Here is a 16,659-nt window from a genome sequence, read left to right on the forward strand (position 1 = left end):
GCACATTGAAAGTCTGATATTCTTTAGTTTTTTTAATTGTTCATTTCAAAAAGATGAAACAAATGTTTTATATTATTATTGGTAGTATTAGTATTCAGTTATCCTCTTGTTATTTTAATATAAAACAGTGATACACACAATAATACAGCAGTAACCACAGTAGCACTGCCAAAGCATCATGGGAACTGTAGTTGTTCAATGCTAACAAACTAATGAGTCCACTTCCTGTCTTGTTCCAGCAGGTGGAGCTAAGTGAAGACAAAGTGAAGCTCTTCATCTCTGATCTGACTGATTCTGATTCAGATTAATGTTATTTGTTAATTCTTAAGTCTTCAGTTTTGTGTTTGTTTTGGTCTCTGGTCTGTATCTGTATTTATACTTTACTTGAGTATTTCCATAAAGTGCTGCTTTATACTTCAGCTCCTCCACATTTCAGAAGGACACGCTCAGTTTCACTTTATTTATAATAGAAGGAGTTAAAGTACAACACATTTTAAGATGAAACCTTTTTAGCCCACTCTCCTCAGTTTCAACAAATGTTGAAATGATCCAGTGTCTCAGCAAAAATCAAACATTAGAGAAAAAAAGTCCAACATTTTTTTTACTTTTACATGTAATGGATTACAGTTACACTGCTGTGTCAGTACTTTGACTCAAGTAAAAGATCTGAATCCTTCTCCCACTGTGTGAATGTTAATATCAGTATTTATGCAGCACTGTGTCTGAATGTGTAAATGAAGCCATTTGAAGTGAACTGACAGAGAGAGATCATGGTTACCAGTGTCAGTTTGCTCTGTTGTCACAGTGTCCAGTGTTGGGTTTCTGCGTCCTGGATCCCCTGCAGAGATAATGAGATAATATCAGAGAGGTGGTGATGAGACGAGGACAGCTGAGGAACATCTGAGCACAGAGAGAAAGTCACTCCATGTGGTGTAGAGAGAAAAACTAAAGGAAAGAAAGAGCCACAGTGTCAGGTTGCCTTCAGTGAAGAAGACTCAGACTGACTCCAGATCAGCAGAGGGACGATCTGATCTGCAGGTAAGAACACAGGTAGCTCTGCAGGATGTTAAATTCAGTGTTTCCTTCATTATTTAATCACACTAGTCACCTGACTTTATAGGTGTTCTTCCTGTGACAGACGGCTGTTTACTGTCCATACTGGGTTTTAACATAAAAATCTCAGTAGCAGCCTCTAGAGGCCACAGCGCTCATTACACCAAAATATGAATGTGAGGGGACAAACTACAGACTGATTATTTAAATGTAAAGATCAGAAAGGTTTGCTTTGCTGTGGATGTTCACCCTGAGACGTGAGCTGCTGTGGATTCAGTCTGGACCCTCTGTGGACCTGGTCTTGGTGTGACTTGGACTCGATCGGTCAGTGATGGCAGGATCTGGCGTCGCTCTGAGGCTGCACGAGTTCAGAGAGTCTCAGGACTCCAGAGAACCTGATGGACAAATCACATTTACACCACAGTGAGTAAAACAGAGGAGGTATCCCTCCTCCAGCACCACAGCAGATTTACAGTGTGAGAAACCAGGACCACAACACAAATATTTCCCACTGACCTTCAATAAAAGACCTGGTGCATATCTAGAGACAGGAGGAGTTTTATCAATGAACTTTTTATTCCTTTTCTCTGCAGAGCATCGCGTCCGGGCAGAGACGTACGTGGATTATACCCAGGACAGCTGGGCAGAGTCCATGTTGTCCACTCAAAGGATTGTGGGTAAGAGAATGAGCAGGTGTGAGAGTCTGCTCCATTTCTGATGTGACACGTTAAAGTCTGTTAAATTAAAATGACCTTTCACCTGCATTTCATCAACAATCAGTCTGAAAGGCAGCAAAAGGATAAGAACTTTAAATGATCAGTGAGAGGACAGAAAAGCCAGGCCAAACCAGGTTTGAACCGTCTCATATGAAAAGGTCTTTAATGAAAACCTAGTGCAGAGCTTATTCAGTTTAATCAACCACTAGAAGTCCTCACACAGAATCATTAGACTTCATCCTCCAGGGACCATGAATATCTGCTCTGAGATGTGTCAGTCGACAACAGAAAAGCATCGATTTGCCAAATGAGACCTGAAGAAAACAAATATCTACATGTGGTTTCTCTCACAGTGGAAGGTCTCGGTCCCTCCATGAGTCTCTGAACCATCGCTGTGAAAACTACCAGCAGAGTTTTGACATCCAGACCCTGAGAGCTCTGACCGTCCTCCATCACAGTCCTGCCGTCTTCGAACGGCGCCCCCCTCAGACGGCCTACCAGGAGGAGTTTGGTCTCCAGTCCTCTCTATTTCCTCAGTGACACAGTGTGTTTGGATGGAAACATTTCAGTGGGAATAAATCTGAGGAGCTGTCAGATGATTCATGGGAAAAAATAAAGTTCTGATTCACAATCTGTTTTCACTTTTTAGACTTTTTCTCTAATCTAAATGTCTTTAATGTCCAACGTTCTCATCCTCATCTGAACATTACATTTTCAGTGCAATACAAAAAGAGTAGAGTGAGTAGAGTCATTCTGAGCTGTGAGTGTAGCTGTAGTTTCACTTACTGAGAATAAAACTGTGTAAAGATGTGTGGCAGTCAGTGATGTTTTGGTGCAGTGTAATGTTTTGTTAATTAAAAAAAAAATCCCAGCAGGAAGTATTTAAGTGTGACAGGAACCATGACATGCCTGCTCGTACTGTAACAGCTGCAGAACCTGTTTGCATGTAAATTCAGGCATGTGACATGCTGGGAACACAGGAGTTCCTTCCAGTCTGAGTTCCAATTATACACATGACTGAGAAAAATCAGGCCTGGTGAGAACAGATGGGGATGACTACACACAGTCTCTGGCCTGTGGTGACATTACAACAACACAAACAATGATATTGTCACCTGATCAGTGTGTCTCTCAGCGGATTAATCGTTTGATGGTTGAATTGACTTGGATAATATAAATTAAAACAAAGTCACAAAAGATGAAACTTGGCGCCCTAAATCAAAAGTTTCTGTCAAATCTAAACTTCTCATCTAAGAGAACAAATGTTTAACTCTTCAATTCAAGAAAAGCAGTTTTAGAGGAAGAGTCAAACTAAAGTCATGTAACACAGGTGAACTGAGACACAGGTGTGGGTTATTTGCTGAATTTGTTTTAAAGAAAAATTGGAGATCTGGTTGACTCGTGTTAAAAATCAATTATTACTTGAACGTAACCAAAGGTTGTTTAAGATGAGATAAAGTCAGTGATTTAAGAGGAATTTAATCTGTTTCTCAGTGACAGACCAGCTGCAGTGAGGAATTGAAACCATGCAGCAAACATATTACATTTTAAAAATGTCTAAATAAGCTGTAGCTTCAGCCTACTCCTTTTTAAGACTGCAGGATTCTTTCTGTTGTGTTTGTGTTCTTATCTTTTTGTCTTATTTCTCGCTGCCTCTGTTTGATCGCGGACTCTAACTTTGCAGGATGACTACAGGCCTTGATTTATGTCTTTGTGTAAGATGAGCCAACATACGAAACCATTCTTATGTCTTCAGCCGTGACTGTCAGAGTGTATCCCAGAGTGTCACGTACAATCTGTGCTTGTTTCTAACCGCAGTCACAGAAATTGTGAACACAGAGAGCGTTAGTGTTTGAGGATGAAGGTGAACTGTCATAAGACTGCAGACAGTGACAGCTAACTGGTCCAACAGGCTGCCTCCTCACCGAGAGGAGGGAGATGGAGCCTCACTAATTAACCAGGGGGAAATAAAAGCTAAAACTAAAAGCTCTACAGGAAACAATGAAGGGTCAACACCTGCTTCAGCTCTGAGCCCTGCAGCATTATTCAGGGTTATGCAGCAACAAATGAGACAGAGGAGGAGGGAAAAGATGCTCAGGTATGATCATCTTGTCGTATATCGCCTCAGATTTGTTTTGCAGCCTCTAGTGGAGGTCCTGAACTGCAGGTTGGGAACTACAAAAAACAAACAAAAACAAAAAACATACCCTAAAAAATAAGTTGGAAATATTTAACTCTCTCAAACAAACTAGATTTGACACCTCGCAGTTGTATTCCTCCACTAACCAGTCCAGTTGAAGGTAATTATCATGTTAATTCTTCAGTTATGGCCAAAAATGTGTTTCATGTGGTCAACAGTGACCTCTGACCTTTGACCAGCTTTAACTATTCTGATGAGATCATCTTTGAGTCCAAGTGAACATTTGTGCAGAATCTGTAGGGATTCCCTCGAGGCGTTACTGAGCTGTTGCCCTCTGGAGGCCAAAAACATGTTTTATATGGTCGCAGTGGCCTTGACCTTTGACCTCTGAACATGAAATTGTAATCAGATCATCCTTGAGTCAAAGTGAGCTCTTGTTTTATGTCATCCATCACAAAAATCTGAAGCCTGTCTGTGTTTCACCTGAGTTCATAAGCTGAGCTATGACAGGAAAAACCAGATGATCCTCCGATGGTGACTGATGTGTTTTCACAAACAATGAACTACTGTGAATTAATACATTAAACACAGACCTGCACAAGCTTTATATGTACTTTATTTACATTTAGCTTTAATTTCTCTCTATCAAATAAAGCTCTTAGGCATCTGTGTGTGTGGGATCCTGGTTGTAATAGTTTACTTCCCTCATCTATACTCTGCACATTATCTACTTCTACTTGTTGCTTTTACAGAAACTGTCTGAGCTCATGTGAATATATTAATATTTGGTGTGTATTAAATATTAAAGTGCATTTTTCACCAAATCTAAGAAAAAACAACAGTAAGGTTTTTCATTTTAAAAAGCTAATTTGAAAGTGAGTGTCTCACAGAGCACATTTACAGTGGCCTTTAAGAAATGGTTGCTATGCGTGAGTAGCATGTAGTATCCTCAGTTCATAATGTTAAAGAGCTACCCATCACCTGCCGTGTCATGATGATCATCAGATAAACTCAATAAATCAAAGCAGATCATTGTCCTTATTTCCATGTGCTTTGTAACCAGTGGTCTGGGGTGTTTTATGAGAGTAAAAGTATTAGTAAAGAGGTAAATAGTAGACTAAAGTAAAAATATCTCAAATATACTTGAGCTCCTTTGTGTCTGCTTTTCATCACTTTATGAAAAGACTGACATACGTCAAAGCTGCCTCTCTACAGAGTGTCCGTTCCTTCTTTTCTTTCCTTGTTACGTCACCTCAGCAGGTTTTTGTTTAAACCTTTTCATTGTGGCCCCTGCAGATCAGACTTCCTGGAAATAAGTCTGAGCATTTGTTTCGATCGTGACACAGCAAAAAATGAAGCTGGACAAACTAGTTATCCTCACCCTCCCAGAGTTAGGCAAACATGGGCGCCACCCTGACGAAATCAATCTTTACAAACCAAATACCAAGGCAAAGTTTAAGTGTATCTGAATACATTTTGGCTCTGTGAACTTTAGTGTTTTTATTTTAGATCAAAAAGGAGCTGCTCACCTTCCGTGGTCTCTAAATTTGTAGATAACCCAGATGCAATATACTGTTGGAGAGGATGTGGAGTGGTTGGTGACCACTCACACATATTTTGGGACTGTCCAATGATGCTTCCTTTTTGGAAGGGGGTAAAGAGCGAGATAGATAAAGTTCTGGGAATTAACATACTATTCACCCCAAGTCAGTTTCTTTTCGATCTAACTCCTGAAGGCATGTATACTAGAGACCAAAAGCATTTGTTACATATACTCCTGATGATCGCTAGGAAAATGGTGAGAATAAAATGGATGAATCCACAGCCACCTACAGTGGCACAGTGGAAACAGAAGCTGAGAGAGGTGTATGGAATAGAGGCCTTAACTGCTCATCTACAATTAAGGTCTGATGTCTTTGTGAGGAGGTGGCTACCTATAGCAAGATACCTCTTTAACTGAGGGGAACACCACAGTATGCTGGAATGTCTTAACTGTCCACCTATTTATCTAACTAGTATTTTTCACTCACTAGTAATATTCAGCTTTCTGGGCCCCAGGGTTTTTTTTTGTTTGTTTGTTTTCCTTGTTTTTAGCACTGTCATACATAACTTGTGATGTTGTCAAGGAATGTTTGTGTTTCTCTTTAATAAAAAATAAAATAAAATAAAGTTCCAAAAAAAAGGAGCTGCTTAGGTGCAGTTCTCCTCAGATTTTAGCGTCTTTCTCTGCAGTTTTTCGTTTGAAGCAGGCGGCTGTTTTCAACAAACAAGCTTTGATAAATCCACTGTACACCAGATATTGACCTGGTAGAGACCAAAGCAGAACTAAAAGGAGAGTGGATACTGGACTTACATCAGGTGGATGACAACATGATGATATGTTAGTGTCATGACTTCAGATGTTTCTGCTAAGGCCGTTTCAAACCCTGGAGAGTAGCTTGATGTGGGGATGAAGCCAAAACCTTTAGTGAAACTTGATGCTCAATACTTGTTTATAATTTACTTTTTGATCAGATATTTCCAGATATAAACGTGCAATTGAACAAACATCAAAACAAGCAAATAAGTGCAGAGCCACCACATGATACAAGTTTTCATTCAGAGTAGTGTGTGTTCACCTGAAGTCCAGTATTTCCTGTCGTTCTCTCGTCTGTCTGCTGTTGAGCAGATAGTGCAGAAAGAGTTAATCCACGGTGGCCCTGAGAGCTCAGTGCACTGCAACTTAAGAACATGCAAAAGAAGCAAACATCATTACCAATGCAACCACACACGCACAGCATCCAGAGGGAAACTCATCACTATTTAAAAACAAATATACAGCCTGAAACACACTGCAAACACAGGAGACATAACAAATACAGAAACACGCTGCTGTTGCCAGTTCTTTGTGTATTCGTGTCTTTTATCATTGTCTTTATTTATTCATGCTGCACATGTTGTCTAATTAATAAAAATGTCTTCCTCATTTACTTATGTTTTACCTGTTTGCGTGTGTCTTCTGTAGCTGCAGGGTCACCACATTTATGAGGGGAAAAAAAACAAAACTAGGCGCTAAAGAAGTTTAAAAAAAAAAAACAACAACTCAGAATTGGTGATAATTCTGCATGATTCCAGCACCTTATTGGGTTTTAAGGTTAAGATTACTTTACTATCCCTGATCAGAGAAAACTGTCTAGGATTAAAGGTACTGCTGCATCAATCGGACAATAAAAACATTAAGTATTTAGGTTGGTAAATATTTTATAGTACTAACTGACTCAGTTTCAATAATGGATTTATCTGAAATATTGATTTGTGCATGTTTTATGCTACATAGACACAATAAAACAGTTAAGAAACTAAGAGACTGAACATGAAACTCTGATGTCATCTAAAACACTCAATGATGTCTGTGTTGTTTCACTGTTCTTGTAATTCGATAGGAGGATTAAGAAAGCTGTAAATGTCATGTTCAGGTGTTGGTTAACGCGGTTCTTTCAATCTATGTTTTAACAATGATCTGAGCATATTTTTGTGCATTGTTAATTTCCTTGAGGGAACAGGAAACTATACAAAGAGGCAGTGGTAGAACAGGTTGGTCAGAGTCACAGTATATTAACTCACACTCATTTCTCTCTGCAGGCACTGAGGCATTCTTCTAAAAGACAACACACACCAAAGTCTAGAGAGGAAAGAACTTGGTAAGGAACATACATTTTTTTATTTATCTTCTTATCCCACTCATAATTATTGCTGTATTATCAGTGCTTGTTTAGTAGAAACATCAGATTTGGACATCACTTATCCAAATAAAAATTGCAAATTGTTAATCTGATGAATAAAGAGGTAAAATAAACCTTCAACAACAACAAAAAGCTTCTTTAAGTAGTAATTTTAGGATGTTTCTGAATATACTTAAACCGGCATCAACAGAGATTTCTGAATAAAAATATCTGCGCTGAAAGAAAAATCATTCATCCTTTAAGACTAATTTTTCTTGATGAAAATGTTCTGCTAATGAAATGAGATGAACCCACTTGTTCTCAGCGCTTTTTTCAGAAAAATGAACATTTAACAAATGTTTAAATTTGTTGATAGTGAATGACAATATTGTAAAACACAGGTGGAATAATATTAAAGTATATCTTCATAAAATAAGTTCTAATTGCTGATCGATACAATATACTAGTAAACATTTTAATATATTTTATATTTGCTTCTAATTATATTGTAATGCAATTTAAACTATTCATTAAATGTTTGTACTCTGGTTCTAAAAGATGTTTGCTTTGTGTTCTTCAGGGGGTGGTAACATATTTTGTTTGACTGATGATCTGAAACATAACCTCAGGCTGTTGTGCTGTTTCTTTCCATTGCTCCTGACTTTCAGCATGTTTTAAGCCATTCTCACCACTAGAGGGCACCATTTACTGTAAACTGAACACTGCTGCACAAACCACCTGAAAACTACAGTATTTGCATTTCCTCATCCAAACCTTTTCAGAGCAATATTTAAATTTCCCCCTTTTTTCCCATCACAGAGGGTGTAAGCATGAAGTTGGGACTGTTGGTCGTGCTGGCTGTGGCAGTTCTGGTGCCCAGCCTGTCTGAGAGCCGGACTGTCTCAAAGTGTGAGCTGAGAGAACAACTCGGGAAGGCGCTTACCCTGCCCAGAGGCCTTCAGAAACACAAGGACAGAATCTTGACAATAGGTGAGGTTTGGCATCCTGAGGTTTAGGTCTGCTCATGACCCACAGAATCACAAAGAGATTCAAAATTGCCACAAAGAGATGCAAAACGACCATCTCTTTAAGACTTTCAGTCTTGATGTACCCAATAACTACAACTGTAGTGGTTCAAAGAAAATATAAAGCACTTCTGTTGATGCTAATGACAGAAAATTTCACCTATAAATTTTCACTCTTTTTAAAAAATCTTCTTCTTGTTTGCCTCCTGCCACCTGCTTATATGACTGGTTTGCTGCAGTTATCTGTGAACTGAACAGGAAGTCCCATCTGAACACTGGCCTGGTCAAGGTGATCGGCAGACGCAAACCTACAACGACAGCCGGGCCAACAACAACAACAACGATGACAACTACAGAACCAACGACCATCGAAACAACAATTGTAGAATCCACGACCACTGAAACAACAACTGTCAGAACGACAACCGCCGAAACAACAACGGCTGGAACAACAGCTGCCGCAACAACAACGACGACGGCAGACACAATGACCGCTGAAACAACAACAACGGCTGAAACAACAGCTGCCCCAACAACGACTGCCGAAACAACAACAGCTGCCGCAACAACAACGACAACCGCAGACACAACGACCGCCGAAACAACAACAACGGCTGAAACAACAGCTGCCGCAACAACAGCTGCTGCAACAATGACGACAACAACTGCAAACACAACCACCACCCAAGAGACTACAACGGCTAGGACAACAACGGCCGGGACAACAACAGCTGCCGCGACGACAACCACCGAGACAAATACTACTTCATCTGCTGGTGGTAACAGGCGACGAAAGAGGGATGCCGTCAACCCTAACTCAAGAGAGTTAGAGCAAGACAGCAAGTTTGATGAGGAAGAGCTGCAGGAGGATGACAACAGGATGGACGATGAGGATGAAGAGGACCTGGAGGAGGGCGACGATACGACAGGAGATGAGGACGTGGATGAGGATGACAGTGACAGTGACAGTGATAGTGACGAGGACACTGAAGGTGGAAGACATAAGAAGGACATAAAGTACAGGCCTTGGTCCCTCGGGTTCTACGGAATCTTCCAGCTGACAGACAGCCACTTCTGTGATTCCGGTTATCGCTGGTCCAGGAACATATGCAGTACAGACTGCAGAGGTGAGTCTTTGCACCAGAGACTTACAGAGAAAAGAGTTACCACTGATATTTACTTAAATTTCATATGTTCCAAATTAACAACCATTGCTTTTTTGCCCCACAGCCTTCATCGATGATGACATAGCAGATGACATTGAGTGCTTCGTGAGGACTGATTACTGGAAGTAAGTTCTTGTACAGCAAAGTTAAATGGTAATTCACCCAAAATCTAGCTGTTGGGTATGAAACACTCACTTCCTCTAGGTTTGAAATGTGAGTTAAGATGCTGTAGTTAGCTTCCTAAAAGGAAAAAATGTAGTTTTAACAAAGTGTTTTTTGTCATTAAACAGGTTCTTAGTGAAGACGTCCTCTCTCCAGTGTCGTAGGACCTGGAACCTCTTCAGCGAATGTGACTGAGCAGCTGTCAGCACTCATTTTTTACCAGCAAGATTTTACACCACCAATTATTTTTCTCTGTCTGTAATGAGCACTTCCTCCAGTGTGACCTGTGCACTTTGAATCAGTGTGATTATCTCCCAAATGCTGTGAAGCATTTTATCTTTTCCTGTAGTTGATCAGTGAGCTTTCTTTACTTAATTGATTTTAAAATAACCAGAACCTGAACATAAACTGATGATGTCTCTCAGTAATTTAGTGTTTTGGTGATGATATCTACTACTTTAATCAGTGATTATTTCCTAATTATTTTCCTGTTGAGAAAAACAAAACTACTCATGTATCTTCTGCTTTCTGTGATTTTTAAATAAACAATATAAATAACATACAGTGGTCGCAATCATTTGTTTAGCAGTTCCAGGTATACTGTTCTTGCTCAATACCGCATCAATTGCAAAGATTTTTGTCCCTATCAATCATTTACATCCAAAAACATGGGAAAATAAGGCCCATGTTCAAAAGTCCTTTAAGTCTGGAGGAGGAAACAACCAATAAGCCCTAATCAGAGGACCTCAAAGACCTCTCAGTGATCACAATACTCTTTAACTGGATTCTAATTTTGGTGGGGAGCTGTTGTGAAGAAATTGAGTCACAGGAAAAGTCGGTCGTAAAGCCTTGGACTGCTTGTAAACAATCCAGTAATATCATGCTAAGACAGGTGGAAAGGGATATAAAACATGATGATATAAAACAGTGAACAGCTTGCTAGGGGCCAAGTTAAACGTATCAGTCACAAGTCTAATCAATCAGAATCACACAAATTAATTAGCACTACCTCAAAACTGCACAGTACTTGAAAATGCTCCTTTGTATCTCTGTAATGACAAAATAACTTCTCACCTCTCCCACCTTCTCTCACTTTCTCTGCAACAAAACCTCTCTTTTACACATTTTTAACTTTTTACCAGCCTAAAGAACTAATCCTCCATCCTCTGCTCAGCTTTCGTGATGCTGTTTCACTGCTCTTGGCATTGTTTCTTTTGTTGGGTTAAACATGATAGCCATGCTCAGGAAACTTATAGCCTCATATTTAACACGCACTCTGAATTCACCAGTGTTACACTGCCGGTGCTGACATTCAATCCTCTGAAATTATAAATGTGTATGATGACGTGAGAAGATAAACTGTTCCACCTTTATCTGGCTTTAGTCTCATGGGCAGGTCTTTTCAAAAGCACTAAGGCGTAACCTGTAAATGAGAGAAGATGTTTTCAAACAGACGGATCATTTTTCCTCCCACCCGACCTCTTTCGTGCTCAGACACCCAAAGCAAAGCGTGAGATGTGGCTCTGGAAGTACACCAACACTGTGCACTTTCTAGGGCGCCAAGGGAGAGGTCTTTTATCTGAGCAGGACAAAAGATGTCACTTCTCTCTGATTTGTTAGCGGTGGCTCTGCAGACATTATATATGTCGTGTCACGTATGTTTTCAGAGTCAGAGACGATCGTTGGAGTCAAGATGAAGTTGCTTGCAGTGTTTCTGCTGGCAGTGCTGGGCTGCGGTCTGGCTGAAGGGCTGCTTGTGTCGAAATGCGACCTGAGAGACCAACTGAGGAAGGCGATCGCCAGCCGGATAGATAAGGAAAAGCAGCAACTGTCTGAGGAAACCCTGGCCAAGAGTAAGAACTGATTATTACTTTTAAATTACAAACACTAAAGACTACTCTTTACATTTTTGAAAATAAATACATGCATGAGAGTGTCAAAGCCACTGAGCATCCTGGACTTAATAAGTTTGTGTTAACAGATGTTGGATAAGTTAAGTAAAAAGTATCAGAGGTATAAGATCCCCCCTTGCCCCAACTGAAGCTTTTTTCTCTCCCTGTCTTATGCCTTAATTTTATCTAGTAATTTTAACCAATTTAACAGTTCACAAAAGAGAGTGACTACTAGCAAAAAAAAATCATGGATATTCAGGTGAAGCTGAGCACTATTTTTCTTTTACAACCCCTCGGTTTGAAATGATGATAATACTCTCTGCCTGTATAATTTCTTTTTTCTTGTGTTCAAAGATAAAACTAGTGCTGATCCATATTTTTGTTCAACAAAAAAACCCACTGGTTCCTACCAAACACAGAAATCTTATATTTCAATTTGTTAAAAACGTCAATTTCTGTAGTCACTTAAACAGGAGGAAACTGTGAATTTTTGAGGGACTATTTACAGCAGCAGGACAGTGTATATTACACTGAGTCAAAATAATTCAAACAGAATTTGGTCAAAATAAACTGCGACGTGTTAATGAAGAAACATATCAACTAGCGACATTGTCAGTCTGTCAGTCCAAAACTTTGGCCAACAGTGAAATATCTCAACAACTTCTTGAAGTGCCAAGACTTTTGTACAGATGCTCATGGCACCCAGAGGGTGAATCCTAATGAGCATTATTTGGGTCCAGCAGAAACTAAAATACAGAATATGAATCAATTCATCCTTTAAAAGGTTAAGCTCTGATAGTGGCACTACTGTAAAGCTGACATAGTGTCTAAGTTTCACTGGGTTCATCCACTGGGAACTACGAATGTGCTCATTAAAAGTTAGATTTTGATATTTCTTGCGTACAAGTTACAAGATTTAGGCCAATGGTTGTCCCAGGGGAAAGATGAGAGGGTCATAAAATCATTGAGAGTCTACCCTTGGGGACCATGAATATCCACAACAGCTTAAATAGAAATCAGCCCAGACGTTTGCAGAAGAAAAAAAGTGCAACATTTGTTTTTGTCTTCTCTCTACTGCCCTCAGTTGTCTGTCACGCGGAGACGGCATCAGGTTTTAACACCAGTGTGATCCATGAGCTGAGCCCCGAGATGGACAACCATCAACACAGGAGGAGGAGGAATGCTGGTTACGAGGGCATATTTGGCCTGGCTGAGTACGAAGGCACTGAAAGCACAATCAGTCCCCACACTCAGGGGCGGCGGAGCGCCAAGGAGCATCTATCGCCCACCTGGCCTAAACCACCCACCAGACCTCAATCACGTTACAGGACTACACCAGCCACCCAGCCTACACATGATGACAAGGAAGTCTGGACATTATATGGCCTTTTCCAGCTCAGCAATCACCTGGTCTGCAGTGACGGCACTACTCCATCACCCAACATCTGTGACAAAAACTGCAGCGGTGAGTTTCAATTTGTGTTTGTTAATGTCACTGTCACAACTCTTAAGGTGTGCGCACCATAGATTTTTTTGTCTGGTAAAAATGTCTGTCTGGATACCCAGCAACCTGCATATCATTTTGTGTGTTTGGAGTGTATTTGCTGTGTATTAATGTGATACTTGCAATAACTATATTTCACTCTCATTTTCTTGTTCTCTCCTTGAGGAAAGCAAATATTTTTCACTTAAAGCGTTTTTTTCAACTGTCTCCTCAATTTCTTTCCAGACTTTGTTGATGACGACATTAATGATGACATCAAATGTGTGTTGGACTGCTTGAACAAATTTCTGTAAGTTCATTTTTCAGTCAAATTTGGCACAGTTACTATTTCTTAAATTCATTGCAAATTGATTTATCTTGACTTTACTGCACAATGACCTAAAGGCTAACTGCACCTTACAGCAATATCTCTCTGGATGAGCAGCTGACAAGAGTATTTAACTTTTAAATTTCACCATGCAGCACGAAATGAAAGCAAAAATCAAAGTATATTGCATGTAAACATAAACCTTTTGTTTTGTCATTACCAGACATGCGTGCAAACTAATACAAATTTTCAAACTGACATTTTTGACATTTACTTTTCTGTGAATAGAACTTTAATCAATTCTGTCATTGAACAACAAAAAACACAAACATTGAGTAAAATAAGCTGTGTTGTACCTGTCGGCTGCAGGCACCTGGTGTTTTTCCTTTTTATAGCTGATGGAATACACCAGTCTACACATTGTGGCCTGAGGTGACAGTTTGCTTGCCCCCCTGTAATTCAGTGAGAAGCTAAAGTCAAATTAAAATGCAGCAAGTCAAATGTCTTCCTATCATATCCTATATCTCCACAGTAAAGACGGCTTCAACATGCAACATGCCAAGGAGATGAAAAGAATGTAAGTTACATTTTAATCTGTTCTTGAAAATCTAGTCTTTAAGCTGCATGTAATGCTTCTGGTAATCTCTTCTGTTTATTTGCAGGATCATGTTCATCTTCCAGGAGGAGTGCAGAGGAGTGACAGCCTCTGATTACTTCGCTGAATGTGCATAACCTAAATTCATTTCATGCCATAAGTATCACTTAAGCAATGAACCTTCTCTCAAATGAGCAGCCAGTGATTTATGGCCATAATAAAGTGAAGCATCTTTTACTCATTGTAGTGTTTTTGTGACTAGAAACCCAAAATAAAAATCTGTCACAGCAGACTAGGAAGAAACTTTAATAAGATGCCTTGATGAAGGAGCTTCCTCCAAAATATACAGCTCAATGAAAATGATTGGAGGACTTCATAGAGTACCACTAATGTGCTTTATCATTGTGTTGGCAGCACACTGAAGAAATCATATATCTGTACGGTTGAGTCACCAGCAACTTACTAAACATTGCACAACTCTTTTACCTCTAACTGTCTAACCTGCTGAACCTGAACTCTAGTTTTATCAAAGGTTTAAAGTGGCAAAAGTGGCCTGTCCCCAGAATGTCCCCATTTTTAACTGGTAATTAAAAACAGATGAGAGAAAGACCAGGCAGCAGAGCAGATGGGCAGGCGTCTCGCTTTATACTTGTTTTGGCTAAAAGAAGGGGCTGGCTGCTCACTGTGGCGGCTTCATATCACTCTTCCTCCACTACTAACCACTTGTTCACCTAGTTTTAGAAAGCACTGCTGTGTATAAGTTGACCAGAAACTACCAAGTGTCAAATGACTCCACAACATCACCAAAATGAGAGAGAGCAGACTCTGGAAATGTCTGGAGCAGAAGGAAAGGAGCTAGTCCCCAGAAATGGGTCAGTTTACAGTATTTCTAAATTAAGGCAAATGATGTTAAGAAAGAACTAATCATAAGCAGAGTGCATGACACTTGTGTCTACGCCACAGAGCAACACAACTGTTTTGTTCAACCACCAGAAAAAAAACACACAATCTGCAGTGAGATTACTGCATGAAGGCCATGAAGAATATGTTACCTCACTGAATCCAGGTCCTTGTCATCTCATCCATAACAGGGACATTTTACAGCACGTCACCATATCCATCCAAGACACACTGAAATAATCACTGTAAACACATTCCATTTAGCCAGAGGTAGGTAATAAACACTGGATGAAAGCAGAGTGTGATGAGGCTAACAACGATACATTAAAAATACCAGGTGTAAACTCAAAGTCAACATCAGATCTGGATAAGTATCTGAATATAGATTACATTTTTAATGAAAAAATGTAACTAAACATTTAATATAACAAAACAACATGATCCCAGCTACACCACTGAAAAATAAGTTAATAAATAACTTACTGACTCTCCATAAACTGCTGCACAGTTTAGCTTTACTCACCGTGGAAGGCTACTGTGTGATTTACTGACACTGTTAATAAAGTTTTATTGACCTTCATAGCTCACTACACTACAACAATTACCAGGGTCAAATTACATGAAACCGGAACTGCCGTCCTTTATCATTTCATAAATAAACCCTTTTTATATGGTGATGATACATTGGCCGAACTAGAAATGTTCCCGGTCTCCGTTTCAGAAATCACCTTTCTCTAGCTGCTAGCGTTAGCATTAGCAAACTGGCTGCCGCTGTCAGCCTGGCTATTCCGTTGATGGCAAGAAAAAAACGTTAGAATCCCGGACTTAAAACCCCAATCTTTCTGCTCTGATAAAGGCAGTGTGAAATGTGGTTGTATTAATAAGAAAGCGGGTTTGTGTTACTTACTGAGTTAGTAGAAATAATACAGACTGACCGCTGGGTTCCTCAAGTCCCAGAGCTGTCGCCATCATCGGGACTGGCCATAGAGACAAGTCCCGGTGGGCCGTTGGACCGTTAAAAAACCATGATTCTGTCTCAGAGGAAAAGTCCAGGGCTGGATTTTTGTCCCCGTCTGACCGTGATGTCTCTCTTCCCAGCGGCAGCTACCGATGGAAACTGAAGCCTCTCCTCTGTCCTCTTTCAGTTTTGTTCCTTGGTGCCGTAAATCGAGCCTTCATTTTCCCGCCGAAACTCACGTCAGAACTGCATAGTGAACCAAGATGGCGTCGTTATTCTACAGCCATTACATTGTTCAATCAACATGTACTTCTTAATCGTGGGCTAAAACAAAACGCTACAACCAAAAACTTCTTCTTTTAATTCACTGGTCAGTTTTGCGATTTTGGAGCTATTTTGCCTCCATCTTCTTTCAGACTAGTGGAAAGTAAACATCCAAAATAAACATTTAAGTGTTTATTTTACTACTGTTTATCCATTTGTAGCATTTACATATACATTTCAGCTATTTTTTTTTTCAAAATGAGTTTTTGTTCTCAG

General features: G+C 39.8%; 2 protein-coding genes and 1 long non-coding RNA gene across 4 annotated transcripts; 2 read left to right on the top strand and 1 right to left on the bottom strand.

Annotated features, from left to right (window-relative positions):
• Window positions 1-409: 409 nt before the first annotated feature.
• On the bottom strand, window positions 410-16,367 carry LOC127142515 (uncharacterized). Of its 2 annotated transcripts, XR_007813328.1 has the most exons (5): window positions 16,069-16,367; window positions 6,528-6,630; window positions 6,263-6,346; window positions 1,303-1,448; window positions 410-838 (listed from the first exon to the last, which is right to left on the bottom strand). It is a non-coding gene; the product is annotated as an uncharacterized LOC127142515 (long non-coding RNA). The 2 variants fall into 2 exon arrangements; XR_007813327.1 differs by lacking the exon at window positions 6,263-6,346.
• Window positions 7,427-10,523, top strand: LOC108882523 (transcription initiation factor TFIID subunit 11). The gene is made up of 5 exons (XM_018675058.2): window positions 7,427-7,589; window positions 8,430-8,600; window positions 8,875-9,762; window positions 9,866-9,926; window positions 10,092-10,523. Exons 2-5 carry the CDS (start codon window positions 8,441-8,443, stop codon window positions 10,156-10,158), a joined length of 1,176 nt encoding a protein of 391 aa, XP_018530574.1. The 5' UTR covers window positions 7,427-7,589; window positions 8,430-8,440; the 3' UTR covers window positions 10,159-10,523.
• Window positions 11,371-14,498, top strand: LOC108882524 (uncharacterized). The gene is made up of 5 exons (XM_018675059.2): window positions 11,371-11,816; window positions 12,940-13,320; window positions 13,585-13,648; window positions 14,199-14,243; window positions 14,329-14,498. Exons 1-5 carry the CDS (start codon window positions 11,621-11,623, stop codon window positions 14,396-14,398), a joined length of 756 nt encoding a protein of 251 aa, XP_018530575.1. The 5' UTR covers window positions 11,371-11,620; the 3' UTR covers window positions 14,399-14,498.
• Window positions 16,368-16,659: the final 292 nt, after the last annotated feature.

This window comes from Lates calcarifer, linkage group LG5 (assembly GCF_001640805.2).
Source record: "Lates calcarifer isolate ASB-BC8 linkage group LG5, TLL_Latcal_v3, whole genome shotgun sequence".
NCBI classification, from domain to species: Eukaryota; Metazoa; Chordata; class Actinopteri; family Centropomidae; genus Lates; species Lates calcarifer.

Excerpts from the sequence above, each read along its gene's own strand:
- LOC108882524 (XM_018675059.2), top strand. The coding sequence starts at position 11,621 with ATGTTTTCAGAGTCAGAGACGATCGTTGGAGTCAAGATGAAGTTGCTT. Across the intron at positions 13,321-13,584 it reads CTGTGACAAAAACTGCAGCG|ACTTTGTTGATGACGACATT; the intron begins GTGAGTTTCAAT and ends ATTTCTTTCCAG. Across the intron at positions 14,244-14,328 it reads GCCAAGGAGATGAAAAGAAT|GATCATGTTCATCTTCCAGG; the intron begins GTAAGTTACATT and ends GTTTATTTGCAG.
- LOC108882523 (XM_018675058.2), top strand. The coding sequence starts at position 8,441 with ATGAAGTTGGGACTGTTGGTCGTGCTGGCTGTGGCAGTTCTGGTGCCC. Across the intron at positions 9,763-9,865 it reads ATGCAGTACAGACTGCAGAG|CCTTCATCGATGATGACATA; the intron begins GTGAGTCTTTGC and ends TTTGCCCCACAG. Across the intron at positions 9,927-10,091 it reads GTGAGGACTGATTACTGGAA|GTTCTTAGTGAAGACGTCCT; the intron begins GTAAGTTCTTGT and ends GTCATTAAACAG.